General features: G+C 30.6%; 2 protein-coding genes, 1 non-coding gene and 1 pseudogene across 4 annotated transcripts; 3 read left to right on the top strand and 1 right to left on the bottom strand.

The window, feature by feature from the left end:
* Positions 1-7: 7 nt before the first annotated feature.
* LOC109799778 (uncharacterized) lies at positions 8-2,566 on the bottom strand. Its single transcript, XR_014431856.1, has 3 exons — positions 2,365-2,566; positions 1,659-1,737; positions 8-434 (listed from the first exon to the last, which is right to left on the bottom strand). It is a non-coding gene; the product is annotated as an uncharacterized LOC109799778 (transcript).
* A 305-nt stretch (positions 2,567-2,871) lies between these two features.
* LOC109797513 (disease resistance protein At4g27190) lies at positions 2,872-12,799 on the top strand. Of its 2 annotated transcripts, XM_083069297.1 has the most exons (5): positions 2,872-2,958; positions 3,199-3,249; positions 6,545-9,509; positions 11,050-11,328; positions 12,624-12,799. In XM_083069297.1, the coding sequence occupies exons 3-4, from the start codon at positions 6,564-6,566 to the stop codon at positions 11,302-11,304; spliced, it is 3,201 nt and encodes a 1,066-aa protein (XP_082925423.1). In that variant the 5' UTR covers positions 2,872-2,958; positions 3,199-3,249; positions 6,545-6,563; the 3' UTR covers positions 11,305-11,328; positions 12,624-12,799. The 2 variants fall into 2 exon arrangements, with proteins under 2 accessions (XP_082925423.1, XP_082925424.1); XM_083069298.1 differs by lacking the exon at positions 3,199-3,249.
* Positions 12,800-18,320: 5,521 nt separating this feature from the next.
* Positions 18,321-18,701, top strand: LOC145955216 (secreted RxLR effector protein 161 pseudogene; annotated as a pseudogene).
* A 1,433-nt stretch (positions 18,702-20,134) lies between these two features.
* On the top strand, positions 20,135-22,577 carry LOC145949171 (Pentatricopeptide repeat (PPR) superfamily protein). The gene has a single exon (XM_083069296.1). The coding sequence runs from the start codon at positions 20,225-20,227 to the stop codon at positions 22,376-22,378; it is 2,154 nt and encodes a 717-aa protein (XP_082925422.1). The 5' UTR covers positions 20,135-20,224; the 3' UTR covers positions 22,379-22,577.
* Positions 22,578-25,106: the final 2,529 nt, after the last annotated feature.

The raw sequence follows: 25,106 nt of genomic DNA, 5'->3' as shown, positions 1-25,106 counted from the left end.
TATGGATCTCTCCCAACTTTCCATTTGCGTTGGCATAAATACTTGCATGCGTCTGAATGCTTTCTCAGTTAGTTCAAGCCATGGTTTGTCTATCATCACAATATCATCCTCACCATAGGACAATAACTGAGCTTTTCGTTCAGAAAATGCAGCAAGCCAGGATTTGAGTATATCTTCCTCGTCTAATTTCATTGGATAAGTCAACAAGAGGCTCATAAAATCCCTTATCCTCATCAAATTTGAACTCGTCAACTCTGTCTTCCTCTGATAAAACCAACCGACATCTACACCTTGATCCCTTGGGTATGAATCTTGTTTTGATGATGTTTCATTTTCGGAAGAAACGTGCCCTTTCAAATTAGAATCCATTTGCTGGATGTCTACTCCTCCCGTCAGATATTAATTTATAATAATATCAATATTCGTAGTTTTTCCTGCGGATGGTAAACATAAAAAGTAATAAATTTATCATTTATCATTTATCATCATCTGTTATCGAAATGAATGTGAAAATGTAGTAATTATTTTCTAAAAAAGTAGACAACAACCTTTCAATTCAAAATATTAAGAAGATTAAAATCACGAATTTATTTATCAAGATTCAAGGAGCACAAAACACAATTTCCTCCTCCTTAAGCAACCGTTTTGTTGACAATTAACGAGTACAGTTATCACCTCTTTAGATAAAAATAAGAAATCGGGGAATAAGTAGGATTACAAATATTGAAAATATTGTTATTAATTAGTAGAGGTTTGAAAAAGTTTTGTTAGGTGAATATAATATATTTGCACAAAAGATATCAATATCTTATTTTGCAATCACATTATATTCATAATTAATCTAATATTATATTTATCTAATGAAATATTTGACATTCTTTTTAATGTTAAGATACTTTTTTAAATTTTTTGTTTTTGGTTCGTTTCTGGAGTATCCATCGCCGACAGCTGTGACTGACTAATCTCCTCGCTACGTTGAAGGCACCTCAAAGGGTGGGATAGCTGGCCCCAAGATTTAACGCGACTGCATACACAAGGTAGGATTCGAACCCTTGACCTTGCTTAAGCGTGGATCAACCTCTACCGCTGAACCACACGCTTGGGGTTAATATATATATAGTTAATTACATATTTAATCATATTTTTTTTAATATATATATATATAATTTTATCTTTAATAAAATATTTTATTCTCTTTTTAAATTTTTATATTTAAGATGATAATTTTCTTTATTCTTTATAAACTAATATTATATTTTTATAATCTTTGCTGTAGAAATAATTACATTTTTCTCCTTTTAAATAAAATATTTAAATGTAAACAATTTCCCTTTTAATATTTTGATAATCTATTATTACTATTTTAAATGCTATAAATAATTGCATTTATAAGTAAATGATATTATTGAGAATTAAAAACTAATTATTAATTTTTGACAATTTAACGTGCTTACAAACATTATAAAAATTTGTCAATTATTAACTTTAATATACTATTGATTTCTTTTCTAATTGTATTTGTTTTTGTGACATGGTTTATGACACTTCAATGTGCTTCTGGTCTTAATTAATTAGCACATACGTAGATCTAGGCACGTTACTGCATAAACTCGTCAATTTGTTGATAATACAAGGCATAAAGAATGTACAGTACTTACCTAACACAAGATTTGGAATGAGAATTGAGGATTTCTACCGGATTCACCTGCTTTTCTATTCCTCTTTTCTCATGACAACCTTAGTTAAGTCATAATACAATAAGAAAAGCAAATTAACCAGATATATAATATGCTCTGTAAATTGCTATGTAACTTGTAAGGACATGCAAAAAATTTAAATTAATTTAAATCGATCTAATATATATTAAAAAATCTAATTTGTTTTAAAATTTTCTTTGAATAGGTCTATTTTATAAAATTAATTCAGCTATCTGATTTATTTTTACAAAATGAATTCAATTCAATTTTAAAAAAAATTTGATTCATATATAAATAACTATATTATACCGAATTGATCCGGCTTAAAAAAAACTGGATTATATTTTATAAAAACAATTCACTTTCACAAAAGTGGATTTCTTCAATTTAAGTTTTAAAAAATTCAATCCATTAACATCCTATTAATTTGGTTATAATGTTAGATTTTGGTTTGAGAAACAATCATGCGAACGTATTGAATAAAATATTTAATAAAAAATAGAAAATACCATCGTAGTAGGTTCATATATACCTTAAACATTTTTTTTCCAAAATGATAAAAGATAAAGAGAAGAAGAAAAATAATGCATCAAACACCGGAGTTAAAACTTTAGTGCGTTTTGTAACTGAGGAGGGGAAATTAAATTAGTGAGAAGGCAATACATACCAGATGAAAGAAAGAGTAGTTTATCCAAATTGAAGCCAAAGCCTTTGAATGGAAATGAATTGAACCTTTCGTCTCTTATTCTTTGGACGCTAGCTAGCTTGAAAAAGAAGCTGAACAACTCTCCTACGTTTGGGATCTGAATTTATCAACTGTTGTGATGTTCATGCATTATGGTGACTTTTACAAATTTTTTTAGTTAATTGGTTTTTATTTATCTTTTGTGCTAGATACTTTTAATGCGTATGTAAATTGTTAAAAGGGAAAGTGAAAGCTACTTTAGTCTAACTCAACTTTACTTTTTCTGAATAAATACTGTGTTGGACATGACATGAGTAAGAAGATATTAAGAAAAAATGAATTCCTTCCTGGCCACCCACAAATAAATATAAACAATTCCAAAATTATAAAATAAATAAATAAAGAAGTATAAGGGCAAAATGGGTATTAAACCCATATAATTATTGGCATTATTAAATGATCCCTCCCACAAGGCGCAGTAAAGAACATTATCAAAGCAGCATCATTTCTATCCACTCCTTTCGAAAAAAGAATCTATGGGCTTCCATTTGGACAAACCACTCCAACTTTGATCGGGTATGTATTGCTTGCTTTATAATTTTCCCCTTGATGTTATAACTTTGGTTGATCTCTACAATCTTCATTTTCTATTTTTCTATTTATCTTTTATAACATTTGAGGAAATATGTTTAAGATATATATGAACTTACAATGCTCTTTTTATTATTTTTCATTCAATCCGTTCACATGGTTGCTACATAAATCAAGATCTAATAGAACAGCCAATTAAAGTTCATGGTGACTTAACCTATCAAGGTTTTCATCAAAAGAAGGTGGATCCTGTGGAAATTCTCAATTCTCATTTAGCTAATTACTGTTCATTATTTGTTTTTGGCTTTCTGCCTTGATTATCCATAGTTATAAGCCTAATAATATTGTTTTATCTTTTTTTTACTTAAATTAATTAAAAATATTATAACTAATAATTGTTTATTGTAATCATTTTTATTTACTCTAGCAATTATTAGGTGCTACAATAGTGCTGTTTTGGCCGCTGCACCGTAAACCATATTTTAATAATAAACAATAAAAAGGATTATACTATTCATCTATATTTCATATTGTATACAGTTTCCGAAAGCAAATGTATTGTTAATCAACTATATTTTAATAATAAAAGTATTATTCTATGTTGTGTACATATCTTTTAGATTTTTCTATATATCTATTTCTCAAAAAAAATTTCTCTTGATCATTTTTATTTTCTGTAAATTTTACTCTTAAAATTACTTTAAAACTACTCTATCAACATAACTACTTCGAAATTGTTCAAATTTTTTTAATTGTTAACAACTTCCTTTTATTTTATATTTATTTTGTAAAAAAATACGCGGAGAGACAATTTTTTTTTTTTTTTTTTTTTACATAGGTAGTTATAAAGTGAATTGCAGGTGAAGTAACTTTTACCGATGGATGACTAAAATTCAGAATAAGATATAAATAATAAATGATAAGGATTTTAATTAGCTTAAAATTTTATTTTAAAATGGTTAAAATTTTAAACAGTTAAGATTTTTTTAATTTGTAATTATTAAAAACCAAAAAAATAAAAGGACTTAAATTAAAACTAGTTCATTTAAATTTCTGGCATTTAAATTAACAATTTTAAACACCAACTTTAAAAGTAAATAAAATAAAATAAACCCGACCGTTTAAAATTTTGACAGTTTCAAAATTACAAATTTTAAATAGATTACTTAAAAATCTTGGTCATTCATTCTTGTATTATAATATCTTGTGATGAATTTTAATGTTCAACCAATTATCACTTCTTTAACTACTTTGCCATGGCATTCGCCTCATGATAAAATTCCAAACAACCCCAATTTCAAATATTTTATTTTAAAAAAATAGTTTCTTTTTAAATATTTTTTTTATAAAATATTTATAAATTTCATTAATAACTAAGTTGTGTTAAAAGACCTTTTAGTCTCAACTTTCAATTATATTTTCTCAAATATCTTATTAAAGGATTGATTAATTTATTTTGTAATGATTTGATATGTCACTACACTTACTACAAAGCAGGGCAAAAGATAAAACATTGTATAAACAATCTAGATAAATCAACCTCCAAAGGTAACTGATTATTCATGCATAAGATAAAATGTATAGAATATACACAACTTATAAAAATCTTGTACATATACTATATACATTATAGTCTAAACAACTACATAAATATATCTTCTAAAAGGTTGATTAAAAACTCTAAAACATGATTCCACCAAAAGAGTCATACAAAACAAGTCACTTCCAACGTGACTTGACACCACCATTCCAACTAACCACCTAATTTTTCCCTGCTCATATATCAAGTATAGTCATAGTAGTTTCAACCTCGAGAAAAAAGAAGGGTAAGTTTACAAAATAAACAACATACAACAATATGTATGTCAACTAAGGAGATCTCTTACAATAAAGGTGAGCAATCTAAATGGTTTGATCCTACCGAACCATAACGATAGATCTATCTCAATTAGGTCAGGTATAGTATAATGTTAGGTCTTAAAGAGAATCAAGTATATCACTTAAACAAAGAAGTATGGTATGCTAAGGTAGAACAATTTGGACATGCGTTTATCACGATATTAATTTACAACATTAAGTCATCTATGGGATTATTTTAAAATATAAAAATTTAATTTATAAATTATAACAAATAAAAAATTGAATTAGGTAAAAGATTAAAAGAATTCCTAAAAACACTTTCATCAAAGAATTACTCTTAAAACATTCTCACACAAAATAATAATTTATGTTTAATATATAGAAATTGATTATGATGTTAAATTATTAGTTCTTTGTCTTAATTAAGTTAGTAGATAACCCACACAATAGTTTACATATACTTAATTAGAACAATTTACTCTAATCAACTTTGACTTGAAGAGTATACAATCCCCAAATTTCAAACACACAAGTGCAAAAAATTCATGTAACAGGCCAACTCAACTTACCTTAGTAAGTATTAAGGCTGGAACATACAATTTTCAAAGGAATTAATCTTCTTTGATGAAATTGATGCAACACAACAACATTCTAAAAATTATTATTAGGAATATATGTAAAAAATAATTAATAGTATATTTTACAACTAAAATTATAGTTATTTTGAACTTTATTTTTTTTTATGACACAAAATTTATTATGAGACATAGCGGGTATAAAAAATAAATGGGAATATCTTTTTTGCACTCAATTGTAAAAATCATATATTCACTTTTAAATGTATTAATTGCTAATTTATTTTTATATCTTTAATTTGTTGAACTTAAAGGTTGAATCATTATTCTGTCTGAATTTAATTATTAACGGAAACAATTTTTAGTTGGTCTTTAATTACCTTCCAGACAAGTCAGATTATTCTAAAACAAAATATTTCAACAGTGGAACGAAAAAAAAGTATCATTAATTTATTATGAATTTTATTGGTGTAACATTTACTCATTTATTATAAAATTAAATATATTTATTACATATTATTAACATAAATTTCTATTCGGTAGTTTCCTTAAATTACGAATAATGCCTTTAAATACAATTATCAATTATAAAAATCATATATTTACTTTTAAATATATTAATTGTTTATTCATTTTCATATCCTTAATTTATCAAACTTAAGATTGAATCCAGATAATATTTGACTTCAATTTTTGACAAAAATAATTTTTGGTCAACCTTTATCTATTTTTCGATCGAATCAAATTATTTTAAAACAAAATCTTAAGACATTAGTATAAAATTAAAAAAAATATCACTAATTTATTGTGAAATTTATTAGTGAGACATTTACTCATTTATTATGAAATAAATATATTTATTAAATATTATTAACATAAATTCTTACTCGTTAGTTTCCTTAAATTATAAATAATGTTTTTAAATATAATTGTCACTTAAATCATTTAATTTTATAATTTTTAAAATAAAATTTAAATTCATGGCATTATAATTAAAATAAACTAATTTATCTATTTTATTGGTACCAATGAATTGAATATTTGTTTATATGTATCGGTGAAAATGTGTATTTTATATTTCCATATGGATTTTGTTTTCATTATTGCTATTGATAATTTAAATTATCCTTTCACAGAAGGCTAGACATCTAGCAAATGTATTCTGGTTTGAGCAAGGCACATAGTTCTCTCGAAAATGAAATAGAGGGAACATCATCAAAAATAGATGAAGATTCATACAAGGAGTTGTCTAGTTTGGTGAGGATAAGGGATTTTATCATGCTCTTGTTGACTTATCCAATGAAATTAGATGAGGAAGATATATTGAAATCCTGGATTGGTGCATTTTCTGAATGGAAAACTCAGTTATTGTCCATGGATGGTGATACTGCGATGGAAAAACCATGGCATGAACCAACTAAGAAGGCATTGAGACGTATGCAAGGATTTATGCCAAGGGATATAATAAGTCAAATAGAACGTGGTGAGAGATCCATCTGCAAACATAATAATGATTTAACACCAGAACCCATTCTCCATATGACTGTTGATCTCGCAGTTAACCAGCTAATTCAGACTTTGTTTTCTAGAGATTATTCTGAATGCTATGTCAGGATGTTAACCACAAACTTGATTGAGAAAAGATCTGTTTTGAACAAAATAGTAGCAGCCTTGGAAGAGAAGCACTACATGTTTGGAACTGACAAAGATTTTCTCAGAGCCCTATGGATCAATGCCTCAACATATGAGAGTGATGCAGAGGTTCGAGTTCAAGAAGAGATTAATACAATGATGGCAGCAGATTTTTCTGCGACAAACAATAGGCATTTGGTGATTGTAGTGGATGCTGACAGCAACAAGAAGTTGGACCTCCAAAAAGTGCATTTTCCAACTGGAATTGTGGTGTTAATAACAACTGAACCATTAACACAAGCAGATAAGGATGATGACTTTAGAATGACATGCACAATGGACTTGAATATTAGGATCCATGATCATCTGTTGCCTTGGGAAGTCTTTTGCAGCTATGTGGGCAATATCAATGTACATTCTTCATCAATTGCCTTTCAGAGAATTGCAGTGCAAATAGTTGAAGAATGCCATGGTCATCTTTTTGCCATTGTCCTTGTGGCAAATTACTTGAAAAATGTGAAAGATGTTAAAGACTGGGAACTTGCACTTACCAAATTAAGCAGCCTGAATTATTTCTATGATTATCAAGGTAGTGACCGAATTGGCATTTGTAGGGTAATGGTCAATGCATTACTAAATATTATATGGGAAGACATTGATGATACACGAAAGATGTGCCTTGAAATCAGTTTGTTTGTTCACAACATTAAAATTGGGGTGACAAAAGCAATCTTAGTGTCAAATTGGGATAATATATTGGCTGAATTCATTACGCAAGCACATTATGACTTCATAGAGCTTGTAGACCGTTTTGTCTTGTTGAAAAATGAAAATGGAGATGTCTATTTGCCAATAGAAACTTATGATATAGTAAAATTATTACACATCTCGAATCCTTCCATCATAAGACATGTTGCAACAGGATTGACGGAATCACCTCACATTGGACGATGGCATGGCCTTGTTCGAATGGAATTGATGGACAATAAAATATGTGAGCTACCGCAATCACCAAAATGTCCTAAACTCAAAGTATTGTTGTTACAGGGCAATGTTGATTTAATGGATATCCCTGACTCATTTTTCAACCACATGCCTCTGCTACGACACTTAGACTTATCCTATACTAGTATAAGGAATTTGCCTCTTTCTTTCTTTAAATTAATACAACTTGGGAAATTTTATCTTAAAGGTTGTGATCTCTTCATGGAACTGCCACCGGAAATCAGACATTTGAAGAATCTTGAAGAGCTTGATCTTGAAGGGACTTTGATTACCCATTTGCCAAAAGAGGTCGGAGAACTGATGAAACTGCAAAGCTTAACCCTCAGCTTTGATGAATACCATCATGGCAAAAATGAAGAGGAAATTTCCAACTCAATAATTCCTCCAGGTGTGATATCAAATCTTGCTTTGTTGAATTGTTTAAGCATCAATGTTGACCCTGGAGATGAGAGATGGAATGAGAATGTTATTAGTGTTTTGGTCGAAATTTTTGGATTAAACAAGTTGCAGAAGGTGAGTATATATGTCCCAAAGGCTGAACTTATGGAACTCATTCCAGCCACAAGACCCCTCAATTTCAAATTGATTGTTGGTCATCATATGAAACGGTTCATATCTCGTGTAACACCTGAATTGGAGCAAAAATTCAAACATTGTGACTACAGTATAAAGTTTGTCAATGGTGTAAATGTTCCAAATGGAGTGAAAATGAATCTCGGACACTTCAAAGCCTTGTACCTAGACAGACATATGACCATCAAGAGTCTCTCTGATTTTGAGTTGAGAAATTTATCTGGGTTGCAAGTATGCATATTGGCGGAATGTAATGAAATGGAAACAATTTTACTTGGAAATAACTTACATGATGAGCTAGCTCTTCCAGATTTGGAGTTTTTGGGTGTATTCTATATGAAGAATTTAAGAAGCATTCAGGAAGGGTCTAGTCTCTCTTTTTTCTACTTAAAATCTATAGCATTGCACACTTGTCCCATGTTAACTACCATCTTCACATTAGATTCTTTAAACAAGCTTTTCTTTTTAGAGGAGATTATTGTTGAAGATTGTCCAAAAGTAACCACCCTGATAAGCCATGACTCATCAGAACAAAAATCAATGTTTTCCCTTCCCAACTTGAGAAGAGTGTTACTTCTGTATCTTCCTGAATTGGTCAACATTTTTAATGGCCTGTGTGCTCAACACAAGTTAGAAGAAATGGTATTTTATTATTGTCCAAAACTCCAAAGTTTTTCGAAATGGGAGTTGTCAAGCAAATCTTTGAAGATTATCAAAGGAGAAAGCATATGGTGGGAAACATTGAAATGGAATGCAGCAGAGTGGGAAGATGTTGGTGGACCAAAATTTTTTGATCATTTTTTTTCACCAATTAATGAGGTGAGTGACATGATGATCCAACTTGGTGCACATCAAGAGACTCAACTAAGTACATTTCTCGATGAGAATAAGGTAATTATTAGTTATTGTATGTTGGTTCGTATCTTATCATTGATTTTTACTTTGTCTTGTCATTTATTGGTAGGAGGCGTTTCCTTGAAGAAAAACAATTTTGCCATATTTTTTAATGACTAAATTTGTTTGATTAAAGATAAATATTTTTAAAAATATTTATAAATGTTACTTAAGAATTAATTTTTTTACTGTATTAATTAAGAAATTTAAGGTAACTTAATATTCTTATAATATAATAAAATATTTCTTTAACTCAATTATGTTAAATTTTCATTTGCTTCCATAAGAACAAGTCGGTAGGAAACTTGTATAATTTGTTTTTTTTGTAAAATCATGTTTCTTGGAATTAATTGAGAGAAACTAACATTCTTAATTTAAAATTTTTGAAGAAAAGAAATATTTTATATATCAAACGTCTATCGGGATAAATCTCAAATTTCATTGGTAAAACATTGTTCTCTCTCTTCAATAGTCTTTCAAATAAGAAAATTGTATAATTAATCCCTCAAATATTAAAAATCACAATAAGTAGCCATTTAAATATAAAAAAAATTGATGAATATTAAATACTTGAGTAATTATTTCTATAATTTTACCAAATTAGGATTTGAATACGAGAGAGATACTAAAGAAACTAAATCGATTATGTATTATTTATTTTTACCATATCAGTGCAAGAAAAAGGTTGAGGGAAAAAAACGAAATCTTTCTCAATTTCTAGAAGAGAACTTATTAAAAAATATTATTAAAAAATTAGACTAAACTAAACATGTTATAAATTAAATAAGAAAATCATAGATAAAAATGATATTTATAACATATATAAATATAATAGTCTGATTTAGTGTATATATATAATTTATTAAATAGTTTTATCCTTATAATAACTTCCAAATTACTTTTTCTAATATCTCTCTTCCACTATTTTATTTATTTAATTTTTTTTTTATATTTTTAATAAATCTTTAATTAATCAATAATAAATACACATAATATCTCTCTCACTAATTAAAATAAATGCAATTAAACAATCAATCAGCTAGATTTTTTTTACCATATTAATGTCAAGTATTTACTAGTAGTTGTTCTAGCTTTTATCAAAAGATTTGACTAATCAACTTCACTGTTATTTTTGTTTTTGTTTTTCTCATTCACAATATTTGAATCCAATTCTAAGTGCGTGTTTGCTTTAGATTTAGAAACGTGATTTTTTATTCTCTCTCCACGCTTACAAGTCAATTTATATAGAAATTACAATTTTTTACTTTTCATAAACATGAATTTTCACGTCTAAAAGCTAAAGCAAACACGCACTAAATAGATCCTAGACACGTGGATCAACATAACAAGTTACCAGTGCAGATGAACTTTAACATATTTTTAAAAAGAGAATGTTAAAAGTTGACATTTAAAAAATAAGAAACTAAAGGCAAAATTTTATATATTTATGAGGATAAGAAAAATGTTTAACCCATAACCTTGTTTCTGTTAACAAAAACTTATTTCCCCTTGTAAGTTTTTAAAATTTTGATTGCAGTTACAGAGAAAAAGAAAGAAATTTGTTCCACTCCAAGGTCCACGCCCACCATCTCTGAGAATAGGCAAAGAATCTGACACATTTGGGCTTAGAAAGTCGCGTAAGGCCGCTAAGACTCGGGCACTTTTGATAAACACAACCGTCGGTGAATTCGGGAACCTGGTTCAGCACTACACTGGACAACGACAATCCTTGAGTGAAATAACAAGCTTTTCAGACAAGGAAAGCATTGAGAGGGTGAAGTGGATGACATAACACACATCGTACAAGATATGACATGTACGTACGTTACTATTACTTTACTTTGTCACCAATTTATATCTGCGTGTTTTTTTTTTTTTATTTATCATTAGTGTATTTGTATTTGGATTATAATTAGAAAGTTAAATTGAGTGAAACTTAATTTTTAAAATTAACTCTTGTCTTGATTGTAATTTACATTCAAGAAAATAGAAGAAAAAGAATTACTAAACATATAAGCACTATGTTTGAAACTAGATAATTGAGATTGCAAGTTTTAAATGTGTAATACATAACCTTTTTTATACATACATGTGTTCTATAGACTTATGCTTCATCCTCATGGGCAAAGATGAAATTTTAATTTTCTATATTCTTTTATCAACTAAGAAAGTTCATTTGTTTTTGTGATATCACACACAAAAAGAACTTGTGATACTTGATGCATGTTTGGTTTATCATTGAAATTCAATAAAACTATGTTGAATATAAAATAGAAGAATTATTTTGTTTCTTGGTTTAGGGCATAAGAATGTGTGAATTCTTGTTTATATTGATGCAAATATATTTTTAAACACATCTTTAATAGCTGAAAGTAGTTTAAAACACATTAAATTATTATGATACATTTTAAACTAAAGACTTCCATGTGTCGAGCGCAGGTTTGATGCGTTGGGCGCGTGAGACTCCTAAGAGTCTCTGCCTTCGTTGCGCTAGGTGCAATTGATATTGCGCCGGGCGCATTTGAGCCTTGGAGCTCTCTGGTTGGTCCATGCGGGTGCGAGTACTCTTGCGCCGAGCGCGGATATGCTGATATATGTTGAATTTTGTTGTTGAACCGAGCTGAATTGTATGTTGATTTAAGTTGTTAATGATGAATGTTGTTGAGTTGAGTGAAGATTGTGTTGTGTTGTGTTGTGAGATGTTCATGCTGAATTATGATGTTTAAGCTGCATTGTTGTAAAAGTTGAGTTGTGCTGTATGCTGTATGTTGTTATTGTTGTTATGTTGTGCTATGTTGAATGCTAATATAAACTGTTGTAGGTTGTAAGGCTGAGCTGTTGTAGGCCGTAAGACTGAGCTATTGTAAGAGGTCTCCGAGCTGATATGCGTGACGACGCATTGTTTGTTTAATGTTGTTTTGTTGAATGATATGAGTTGTATATGAGATGTGTTGTATGCTGATCTTGCTGAACCTGATGATGTGTTGATAAACTATAGCTGTTTATAATTTCTGTATTTATATATATATATATGTTGATTCTTTTCACTAACTTACCATTGTTGTTTTCATGTGGTTTGAACTACAATGATCATACTGTGTATGGGAGCAGAACAAGAATAAGTTGGTGTGTTGAGGCAAGTATGTAGCTGGCAGATGAAGATGATATTTTGTTGTTATAGGCTACTTAGTGTAGCAATTTAGCTGTATTTTGTACTTTGACTTTGAGCCTCAGACTAGACATATGTGTATATATTATACTTTTATATATGTATGCTTTATTCTGTGTGGTGTTGTTTGCTGTGTAACGGCTAAATGGGTCGTTATAAACCACATTCATAAATCATAATAAATGATATTCTCATTTATTATCATAAGAGTATTTTTGAATTAAGAATATTAAATAAGATTGACTTAATTAAAATTTATTTATATTTCAGTCCAAAAAATTTAAACGTATTTTGTTTATACATAGGTTCAAATGGAGTATTTGTTAATTATTCATTTATTATTTTTCAGCGTGTTAATACTAATGGTGGTTATGGGCCGACCAATGGAAGTTCGTGTGCAAATTATGAGATGAATCGTCAACTTGTAATCTTATAGTTAGTACTCCCTCCGTCCCATAATATGTCACATTAAAAAAGTCTCAAATAAATATTATATTTACTTTTCAATACAATATTAATTATATCATTTTTATCTATACTCTTGATAATATTATGTAGAAAGAGGTTTTTGTTTGCATCATTTTTAATAAAGAAAGTTGTCATAAGAATTTTATAAAATTATTTTTATTTCATCCTTTTATTAATCTTTCTTAATCTATATATATATATATAGACGACGCTTATTTTAGAATAGAGAGAATAATCTATTGTAAAAGTAATTTGATCATATTTACTTTTAATACTAGGAGTGTTCATGGATCAATTTTTTTTCTAAAACTGATCCAAACCGAACCGAACTATTTTATAAAAGTGGATCGGTTAACCGATCCATTTTTTATAAAGTGGATCAGTTTGATTTTTTTAAAATATATATCGTTTTTTTTAAATTGGATTAGTTCGGTGTAGTGCAGTTATCCACTTTTTTATTCATATATAAATCGTTTTTTTTTTTCTAAAACCAAACCGAACCGAACCGATCCACTTTGTAAAAATAGATCAGATAACTGAACCGGTTTTATAAAGTGATTTGATTCGGATTTTTTTCAAAATGGATCGAATTTTTCAATATGGATCGGATCGGTTATGAATCGGTTCGGATCAATTTAGATTTTTTGCACACCCCTATTCAATACTGAATTTTTGTTAACTGCCAAATGTTGAATTAGGTTTTTTTTTAGCTTAATATATATCGAAAAAAGTGTATATATTTGTTTCTAAAATAAATATAGGATGGTTTTGTTGTATTTAGTTGACTTAAAGTGTGTTTGACAATATTTTTAAGATACATTTTAAGTTATTTGACTAATTTAAAAGTTTATTTCTAAATTAAACCTATTTCATAACGTGGCAAGCTTATTAACTGTTTTGATTTACTTTTTAAACAATATGAAATTTTATGTTTTTGTTTGTGATGGATATATGATGATTTTGTTTATCACAATTTTACTTATGCAATATGCACAGTATTTGTTTGTGTAGCTCTTATATTTTTGCATTGTCTCATTTATATAAAGGGTTATAATAATATTGGTGTAACTTTTACTAAATATTATATTGTTCAATAACTTTTTATAAACTTAAATTATATATATTTATATAAAATTTTGTTAAAATTGAACAATAACTTGAAGGTAATCAAAATGTTCATATTTTAGTATATTTTGAAATGAATATATTACGTTAATTTTGTTTTATAAGAATGAAGTACCAAATCATCTTAAATTAATATGAAATTTTGTATATATGATCTAAGGGTAAAGAAATTTTACAAAATTCATATTTAATATAAAATTATTAAGCGGTGTAATACTTGATAAAAATTACATCGATGTAATAATAATCTTCCTATATATATATATATATATATATATATATATATATATATATATATATATATATGAGGAGTGTTCAAATGACACCGGTGTAACTTTTACTAAGTGTTACACCGCTCAATAAATTTATATTAAATATGAATTTTGAAAATCCAACCGTTAGATTGAAAGTTCATATTTCTTAGATCATATATATCAAATTTTATATTAATCTAAGATGATTTGATACTTCATTCTCATAAAATAAAATTAACGTAATATATACATTTCAAAATATACTAAAATATGAACACTTTGATTACTTTCAAGTTGTGTTGTTCAATTTTAACAAAATTTGACATATATGATCTAAGAGATATGAACTTTCAATCTAACGGTTGAATTTTCAAAATTCACATTTAATATAAAGTTATTAAGCGGTGTAACACTTAGTAAAAGTTACACCGGTATCATTTGAACCCTCTTATATATATATATATATATATATATATATATATATATATATATATATATATATATATATATATATCACGATGGATAAAGTAGGAAGAGTTGTTTGATTTTATAATTCAAATGACAATTGGAGCGAAACTTAAACTTCATATTTGTAATGCAGAATATATGCATTATATTTATAAAATAATAAATATTTGTACTATTTCAATTTTTTTTAAATATTATTTTGTTTCTTATAATTCTATAAAAAAAAATTATTGTAGTTAAACTATTCCATTTTAATATATATACATTTCATTTTTTTTATTTATTGTCTATTGCTATAAAAAATTAAAAGGTAAAAAATTAAGAAATTATAAAGATTAGAAAGAAAAAAAGAAGAAGAAATATATAAGGATTAAAAAATAAAATTCATGAAATTATAAAGATAAACTTTTTTTTTTAAGTTGTACATATTAGTAACTATGTTGTTAGTTAACACAACTTGCCTTGTGTACTTATCATTTAATTTTGAGAGTTATGCGAAAATTAATAATTCTAGTTCGACAATGCATCTACATTTATTTATATTTGTTATGAATAATAATTAGTGGCTTAATTAGTGGATGCCAATATTCATTATCAATCATTACCATTTATATTTTCGTTATGTATTATTCCCTTTATTGTGTAATTGTTCAGTTACCACATGTACTTATAAATAGGTTACTCCTCTCCCAAAGAGAATACACCAGTCATATTCTTTTCTCCATCTCATACTTTCTTGTATCTTCTCTCTACTTTTTCTTCCTTTTATAAAACGTTATCAACACGATAGTCTTTCCACTATTGATGTTGCAATTATAAGACAAAGCTATGAAGAATTTTCATGAAGAAAATCATATTTTTCAAAACAAATATTTCAAGGTTAGTTATTCATCTTCCACAATAAGAATTTTATCAAATATTTGTATTGTTTACATTGTTATGTATTGAAGTAGTCTTGAAGACACTATAGTAGTCCTGAAGACACTATTAAATAATAAAAAATTATACATCCTTGAAATGTGTCTAGAAGATGCTATCAAAAGAGAATATTCAATCTCTTTTAATTTATTATTATTATTTTTTTTTAAATTAAATGATTCTCCGTGAATGATATGTGTTGTAAATTTTATAATTATCCATGAATGTTATATATATATATATATATATATATATATATATATACATATAACAATTTTGCAATGATCCAGAAGACATTGTCAAATTAAGAAATTTTAAGCATTTTTTTTCTCACCGGAAGTGAGATAATTATGTAAAAATGAAAATAATAGAATATTTTCTCACCGGAAGTGAGATAATTATGCAACAATGAAAATAAAAGGATATTTTCTCAGTGTAAGTGAGATAATTGTACGACAATGAAAATAAAAGAATATTTTCCTCATCGAAAGTGAGAAAATAATATGAAAAGTGAAAAATAAAATAAATTTCACCAAAAGTGAAAATTTTGATATAAATATATTATATTGTATTTGATCCTTTGATATAAATGAGATCATCACCGGAAATGAAATAATTTTGTAAATGTCATAATTATAATGTTGAATGATATTTGAGACACTTATAAAAATTATGACTAGCAAAGCGTGTCCTCAAGCCTATTTAGGTTTTGTGTGATTTCTTGAAAAAAATTATGAGTTTTCCTACATCTGTAATTTGATATTCTTTATGATTAAATTGATTGAAATAAACAACTTGTCATGTAATTGAACTCATGTGTTACGTTATTGAATCTTAAAGGGTTTGGTTTCAAATCCTATTGATATTATTTGTTTTCATAATATTATGCTTCTATTATTTGAATTGATGGAGATATCATTGAATTATAATTTGATTATGATTTGTACAAAAATATAGAATTTAATGAAATTATGATCAATGTTTATTTTTTCGATACAACATTTATAAGGAGAATAATTTCCCTAATTTTTAGCATTATTTTTTTTCTCCTTAAAGTCAACCTAACAATGACATAAATATATTTTTATTAGATGATATTTTTTTTTAAGTATAATGAGAAAAACTCACTTGTTTTTTTTTTATAAAAAAATATCTTTAGTTGGTTTATTGTCTCTTGAAGACTAAAATAAAATATTGAGATTTTTTTTTATGCAAGAGACCATTTTAACTAACATTATTTCATTTCCTGAAGTGAATGTTCTAATGTATTAATTTTTATCTTCTCATATTCAATAATGCGAGAAATTAATGTTATATGATACTACAAATATAATTGAAGGCTCCGGAAGAGCTAATATATTATTACTGAAAAAAACGAAGTTGCATATTAAAAATGCATTATATGTTTCAAGGATATTCGTTTAAATGAGTATTGAAAAAAGGAAGTATTAGAAAAATTATCTGCTTTCTCTTATGGATTGTATTGCACGTATGTTAATACAGTTGAAACAAATACTATTGTAAACCAGAAATTTACAAATAAAAATAAATTTGAGGTTTGACATGATCGATTGGGTCACCCTGTGACTATCATAATGCGAAAAATAATTGAAAATTCATGCGGACATTTATTGAAGAGCCGAGAGATTTTTCAATCAAATATTTTTTCATGTACCGCTTGTTCCCAAGGAAAGTTAATAATTAGACCATCACCAACAAAAATTGGGCATGAATCTATCTTATTTTTAGAACGAATACAAGGTGAAATTGTGAGATACAAAGCAAGACTAGTTGTTCAAGGTTTTTCACAAAGACCCGATATTGATTTTGAAGAGACATTCACCTGTAGTGGATGCAAACACTTTTCGATATTTAATTAGTTTGGTTGTATATGAAAAACTTAATTTACATCTAATGGATGTAGTTACAACATATTCATATGGCTCTCTTGATGCTGACATTTATATGAAACTCCCAGAAGGATTTAATTTGCCTGACGATGCAATTTCTAGAGAAGATTATTCGATTAAATTAAATAAGTCCATATATGGGCTAAAGCAATAAGGTCGTATGTGATATAATCGACTAAGTGAATACTTGTTATAAGAAGGATATAAAAATGATCTAATTTGTCCGTGTATATTTATTAAAAGATCTCAAAATGGATTTGCCATAATTGTAGTTTATGTAGATGACATAAACATTATTGGAACTCCTGAAGAGCTTTCAAAAGCAATAGATTGCTTAAAGAAAGAATTTGAAATGAAGGATCTAGGAAGGACAAAGTTTTGTCTAGGACTGCAAGTTGAATACTTAGAAAATGGAATTCTTGTGCATCAAGAAGCTTATATAATTAAGGTGCTTAAAAGGTTTTATATGGATAAATCACATCCATTGTGTACTTCCATGGTTGTAAGATCTTTAGATGTTAATAAAGATCCATTTAGACCCCAAGAAAAGGATGAAGAAATACTTGGTCTTGAAGTACCATATCTTAGTGCTATAGGAGCACTAATGTACCTTGCTAATTATACACGACCTGATATAGCATTTGTTGTTAATTTGTTAGCAAGATATAGTTCTTCACCTACACGAAGACATTGGAATGGAGTTAAACAAATCCTTCGTTATCTTAGAGGTACAATGGATATGGGGTTATTATATTCAAATGTTCCCAAACCAGAACTAAATGGTTATGCAAATGCAGGTTATTTGTTAGATCTTCATAATGGTAAATCACAAACAGGATATTTGTTTACAAATGGTGATACAGCCATTTCATGGTGATCTATAAAACAAACCATATCAGTCACTTCATCTAATCATGCTGAAATTTTAGCATTACATGAGGCAAGTTGTGAATGTGTTTGGCTAAGATATGTGATTCAACACATACGGGAAACTTGTGGTTTATCTTCTGGCAAAATGACATCGACAGTTATATATGAAGATAATGTTGCATGTATTGCACAATTGAAAGATGAATACATAAAGGGAGATAGAACAAAGCATATTCTACCAAAATTTTTTTTACTCATGATCTTCAAAAGAATGGTAATATAAATGTTCAACAAGTCCGCTCAAGTGACAATCTAGTAGATCTCTTTACAAAGTCACTTCCAAAAAAAGTTTTTAAACAATTGATACACAACATTGAACTCCGTCGTCTTAAAGATTGTATGCATGAGAGGGAGAAATAAATATTTATGAATGATGTACTCTTTTTCCTTCACTAGGTTTTTATCTCAGAGGGTTTTTCTTAGTAAGGTTTTAACGAGGCACATTCTAAATATTGGACATCCAAGGGGAGTGTTATGAATAATAATTAGTGGCTTAATTAGTGGATGCCAATATTCATTATCAATCATTACCATTTATATTTTCGTTATATATTATTCCCTTTATTGTGTAATTGTTCAGTTACCACATGTACTTATAAATAATTTACTCCTTTCCCAAAGAGAATACACCAGTCATATTCTTTTCTCCATCTCATACTGTCTTGTATCTTCTCTCTACTTTTTCTTCCTTTTATAACAATATTCATATTCAATATACGATAATTTGAACCTAAAATTACTCACACAAAATATTTCTTTCATCTTCTTCCTTTATTAATGAGAATACTTTAATACTCTTAAAATTAATACATCAATGTCCACTTTTTATAAGATTTTTTTAATAACATTTTCTTTTTATCTATAAGATTAGAATTCAAATTTTTTTGTAAAAAAATTGAGTTTAGTTTTACTTAAATAAATGAGTTGATGATACTTTTAAACTCAATATGTTATTCCTATACAATCATATCATGTATAAATCTATAATTTGAAGATATAAAAGAACACTTTATTAAAAATAGAAAAATATTTTTTCATAATTTAACTTATTATCAAATTATTTTATTTATAAGTGAATATTATTTTGAAGTTAATAACATGATAAAATATAAATTAAAAAATAATTATATAAAAATTAAATATGAATCATATTATCATAATATATACATGATAACAAAAGTATCATTTTCACACTTTATTAGAATTAAGATCTACGTATAAGAAAATAATCATGCTACAAATGTATAGAAACTTATGAAAAATGTTAAAATAATTTTTTGAATAAAAAAATATCAGCAAAGTGAAAAATGAATAGCAATAGATAAAGGAAATATGTTCTGAAATGGAACTATTCTGTGCTTCACAACTTGAGGAAAAAAATAAATCAATTTTTTTTCACTTCCCGCTTTACAGAACTCTGAAACTGACACATTCTTCGTCTTAACGCCACAAACACCATTTGTGCTTCCAATGCTTCTTGCCATTGGAGTGCCCAAGTCGAAATTGTATACGACGCCGTTTACAATTCGCATCCTCATTCCAAACTCCATAATCTTTCCATTCACCACCGCCACCAATGATTCTACTTCAACTTCATCGATCTCCACAAATTCTTCCAACACCAAATCACACAAGTCTCTTCTCTTTCACCACTTAAAAAATCGAACTTTAGACGAAGCTCGTGCCATCTTCGATCAAATCCCTTCCCCCCACGTTTCCCTCTACACCATAATGCTCCATGCTTACGCACACAACCACAGACTCCGCGAAGCCATCGACCTCTTTCGACAAATCCCATCCAAGGACGTCGTTTCCTGGAACTCCATCATCAAGGGCTGTCTCCATTGCGGGGATTTCGTCACCGCCCGAAAGCTGTTCGACGAAATGCCCCAACGAACCGCTGTGTCGTGGACTACCCTCTTTGATGGGTTACTGCGAGTTGGAATTGTGGACGAGGCTGAAGCCTTGTTCTGGGCAATGGACCCTGCGGTTAGGGATGTGGCTGCGTGGAATGCGATGATTCATGGGTATTGTAGCAATGGTAGAGTTCATGATGCTTTGCGCTTGTTCCGCCGAATGCCGTCCAGGGATGTGATTTCTTGGAGTTCTATGATTGCTGGGCTTGATCACAATGGGGAGAGTGAGCAAGCATTGGTTTTTTTCCGTGACATGGTGGCTTCTGGTGTGTGTTTATCTTCTGTTGGTTTGGTTTGTGGGTTGTCTGCTGCTGCTAAGATACCGGCTTTGCGTGTGGGGATTCAGATTCATTGCTCTGTGTTCAAGCTGGGTTATTGGTGTTTTGATGAATTTGTATCTGCTTCGCTCGTGACGTTTTATGGAAGTTGCAAACAGATGGAAGCTGCGTGCAGGGTTTTTGGTGAGGCAGTTTGTAAGAATGTGGTGGTATGGACGGCTCTTGTGACGGGGTATGGTTTCAATGATAAGCATCGGGAGGCGTTGGAGGTGTTTGGAGAAATGATGAGATCTGGCGTAGTTCCAAATGAATCTTCTTTCACCAGTGCTTTGAATTCTTGTTGTGGATTGGAGGATCTTGAGAGGGGGAAAGTGATTCATGCTGTGGTCGTTAAGATGGGTTTAGAAAGTGGCGGATATGTAGGAGGTTCTCTTGTTGTCATGTATAGTAAATGCGGTTATGTCAGTGATGCGGTGTATGTTTTTAAGGGGATTAATGAGAAGAATGTTGTCTCGTGGAACTCAGTCATTGTTGGTTGTGCACAACATGGATGTGGCATGTGGGCTCTAGCACTCTTTAACCAAATGCTGCGTGAAATGGTTGATCCAGATGGAATCACGTTAACTGGTTTGCTTTCTGCTTGTAGTCGTTCTGGGATGTTACAAAAAGCAAGGTGCTTCTTCAGATACTTTGGTCAGAAAAGATCAGTTACACTTACAATTGAGCACTATGCAAGTATGGTGGATGTACTTGGCCGGTGTGGAGAGCTTGAGGAAGCAGAGGCACTGGTGATGAGCATGCCTATGAAAGCAAATTCAATGGCATGGCTGGCTTTACTGAGTGCCTGCAGGAAACACTCGAATTTGGATGTAGCTGAAAGAGCTGCAAATCAGATATTTCAAATGGAGCCTGATTGTAGTGCTGCATATGTATTGCTATCAAACTTGTATGCATCTTCGAGAAGATGGGCTGAAGTAGCTTGGATACGGAGAAAAATGAAACATAATGGAGTTGTGAAACAACCAGGATCCAGTTGGCTAACCTTAAAAGGACGAAAGCATGAATTTCTCTCTGCAGATAGGTCACATCATCTTACTGAGAAAATTTATCAAAAGCTGGACTGGTTAGGAGTGAAGTTAAAAGAATTAGGTTATGTTCCTGATCAACAATTTGCTTTGCATGATGTTGAAACTGAACAAAAAGAAGAAATGCTGTCCTACCACAGTGAAAGGCTTGCAATTGCATTTGGGTTGCTTAGCACTGTGGAAGGCAGTACAATAACAGTAATGAAAAATCTACGTGTATGCGGAGATTGTCATAATGCGATAAAGCTTATGGCAAAGATTGTTGACCGTGAGATTGTAGTACGTGATTCTAGCCGCTTTCACCACTTTAAGAATGGCATATGTTCTTGTGGGGATTATTGGTAGAACATTGTTTGTTCATGCAAAGTGTCTATGATAATTTAATCCACTGGCAAGCATCATAATTCTTAAAAAACTGAGGAAGGAAAAATACAATGAATGGGGGTGAGAATATCTGTTTGCTCTGAACTGCAGATCCTTGATAATAAAGGAGGAAGAGAAAACTTCCTTATACATTATTTGTTGTGAGTAATTGTTAAGTCTCAATTTTACCTCTTTTTGATGAGACTTATTGAACAAATTCCACTCATCCTTTGAACCATTGCAATATAATTGTTCTCTTTTTGGTTCATTTTGTATGCAGATATAACTAACCCAAATTCATCTAACAATACCTTAATCCACCTCATTTTTTGTACAGGTATTGAGCTAGAGATTTGAGGATTGAAGATCTTTTGGATTGGAAACACAAGGAGCCAAGGAGCAGAGCAGAGTGTCTGCGCCGGGCGTAAGATGACGCTGCGCCGGGCTTGAGAAGAACAGAGCAGTGGACTTTTGGAAGTTGTACATGCGCCGGGCGCGAGACTCCACCACGCCGGGCGTGATCGAGGCAGAGAGTACCTCAATACTCTCTGGAACGAATTGCGCCGGGCTTAATAGAGAATTGCGCCGGGCTCGCTCTAAGGCAGAGAATGCTTAAAAGTCTCTGGAAGACTCTGCGCCGGGCGTAAAAAGTAATTGCGCCGGGCTTATAACGAGGCAGAAAGTGCTCAGAAGACTATGCGCCGGGCGCGACAACTTATGCGCCGGGCTCAGAACCCTAATCTGACCTCCCAGGCTCGTATTTGAAGCCATTTTCGAGGGTTTCTCCCTCATTCTCACATTGGGCGCCTCCAGGAGCTGCGGAAGGGATTCCCAGGGCTTGGGATCGTCCGTGTGCGGATCTTTCCTTCGGTTCTTCACTTCCTCTTCCATCTCTATTTTGTATTTGCCCTCTTTGTTGAGTGGTTTCACCCATTTTGTGGGGTTAGATGTAACCAACGTACTCTATTGTAATCTTTACGGTTTTAATGATATATATACATGTTGTTTTATTCTTTGTTGTGTTTGTTTCTATTCTTAATGCTTGCTTTGGATTGATCACCCTTTGCATGATTTAAGGTTCCATGGGTATTGGAAAATAACCTTTGAAACTAGTTCTGAAACATATGCCTAGTGGTGATTGTATCTAGGGATAGAGCTTGACCCATTAGTAGTCTTAAACCCTAGCCCGTAATGCGGGTGTAGGTATTGGGTACTCAAGGGATTGATATTCAATATCCGCACCTAGGCTCTTTCTCTAAGGGATTAGGTTTGAGTAAACTTATGGGTTGACTAAGCAATGAATTCAACAAGAGATTAAGGATACATTAGTGTTACGTTCGGTGAAATCTGACCCCCACAACCTCACAATATCACAATACCATTCCTTACCTTTTCCATTCACAAAACAATATTTATTTACAGCTTTCATTCCAATAGTCACAACTTTGCATTCACTGCACAAACTATGAAATTGGAATTATTCTTTAGTCACGAATAGTCAATAAATGCTTATATTACCTTCTAATCCCTGTGGATACGATATTTTTACTACTTGAACGGCCGGTATACTTGCCGTGTTTGAGACCGTTGATAGAATTAAACGAAATTTCAATTATAACAAAAGTACTTCAACGGAAATCTCAACAAGTTTTTGGCGCCGTTGCTGGGGATTAGAATGGCAATTTAGTATTTATAGCTATTTGTGATTTAATCCTTTACTGTTTTTGTTATTCTTTGTTAGCAATGAATTGTTGGAGCTAAATCCTTTACTTTTACTTTTATTTTCATTTTATGGTAGCAATGAATTGTTGAAGCTGACCTGGGCGCTCTAGTCCTCTACTTTCTCTTGTATGCTAGGTACTATGAACAAGATTGACCAATCCCTCTGAGCAATTGTTGAGCAATCATGAGATTGAGCACAAAGCAAGGAGGAACAAGAGCAACAGGAGGAGAAGGAGAGTAGAGCACTTCAAGTTGGTCACCGTCAGGCTCGAGACAGTAAACAAGCGCTTCCTGGGAGGCAACCCAGAGATCTGAACTGTGTTTTAGATTTTTGTTGCATGTTGTTCTGTGTTATAAGTGTTGTTTTGTATTATGTGTTGTGTTTTGTGTTATATGTTTTGTTGTATTATGTTGTTTGTGTTTGATATTATGTGTTAAGTGTGTGAATCATGCTTGAGTGGATAGATTTAAGTTGAATTTGTGAGGAGTGTGAGGAGTGAAAAATCTAGGTGAAAGCTTCAGAGTTAATCACGCCGGGCCTGTCTTATCCACGCCCAGCGCACCTACAGTAATGTGGTCTCTGTCAAGACACACGCCGGGCTCAATTTATTTTGCGCCCGGCCTAGACTTCATTGTAACACTGGAACGACCACGCCCGGCGCATTTATTGGCGTGCCGGGCGCATTAATAGTTAGGTGCTCCAGGGGTTAGCCAAGCCCGGCGCGCGTAGCGCATTAAATTCTGGCACGTTGTAACCCTAATTGCGCCGGGCGCAGAACGGCACCGCCCGGCATCATACCAGAAAGGGCAAACTTTGGGTTTTTACTGATTTGGCGCCCGGCGTGGGTAATTTCAAGCCCGGCGCGACCGCGCAGATGCCACCCACGTTTCACTTCCGTTTCCCCAACAACAACTCCCTTCCTAACAAATCCTCTCAACTCCCCCAACAACAACTCACTTCCCTCAACTCATCTTCCCTCTCCAGCCT

This window comes from Cajanus cajan, chromosome 2 (assembly GCF_000230855.2).
Source record: "Cajanus cajan strain Asha chromosome 2, NIPB_CcT2T_4, whole genome shotgun sequence".
NCBI classification, from domain to species: domain Eukaryota; kingdom Viridiplantae; phylum Streptophyta; class Magnoliopsida; order Fabales; family Fabaceae; genus Cajanus; species Cajanus cajan.
Note: the sequence above shows the minus strand (reverse complement) of the source record. Positions and strands in the feature narration are given on the sequence as shown.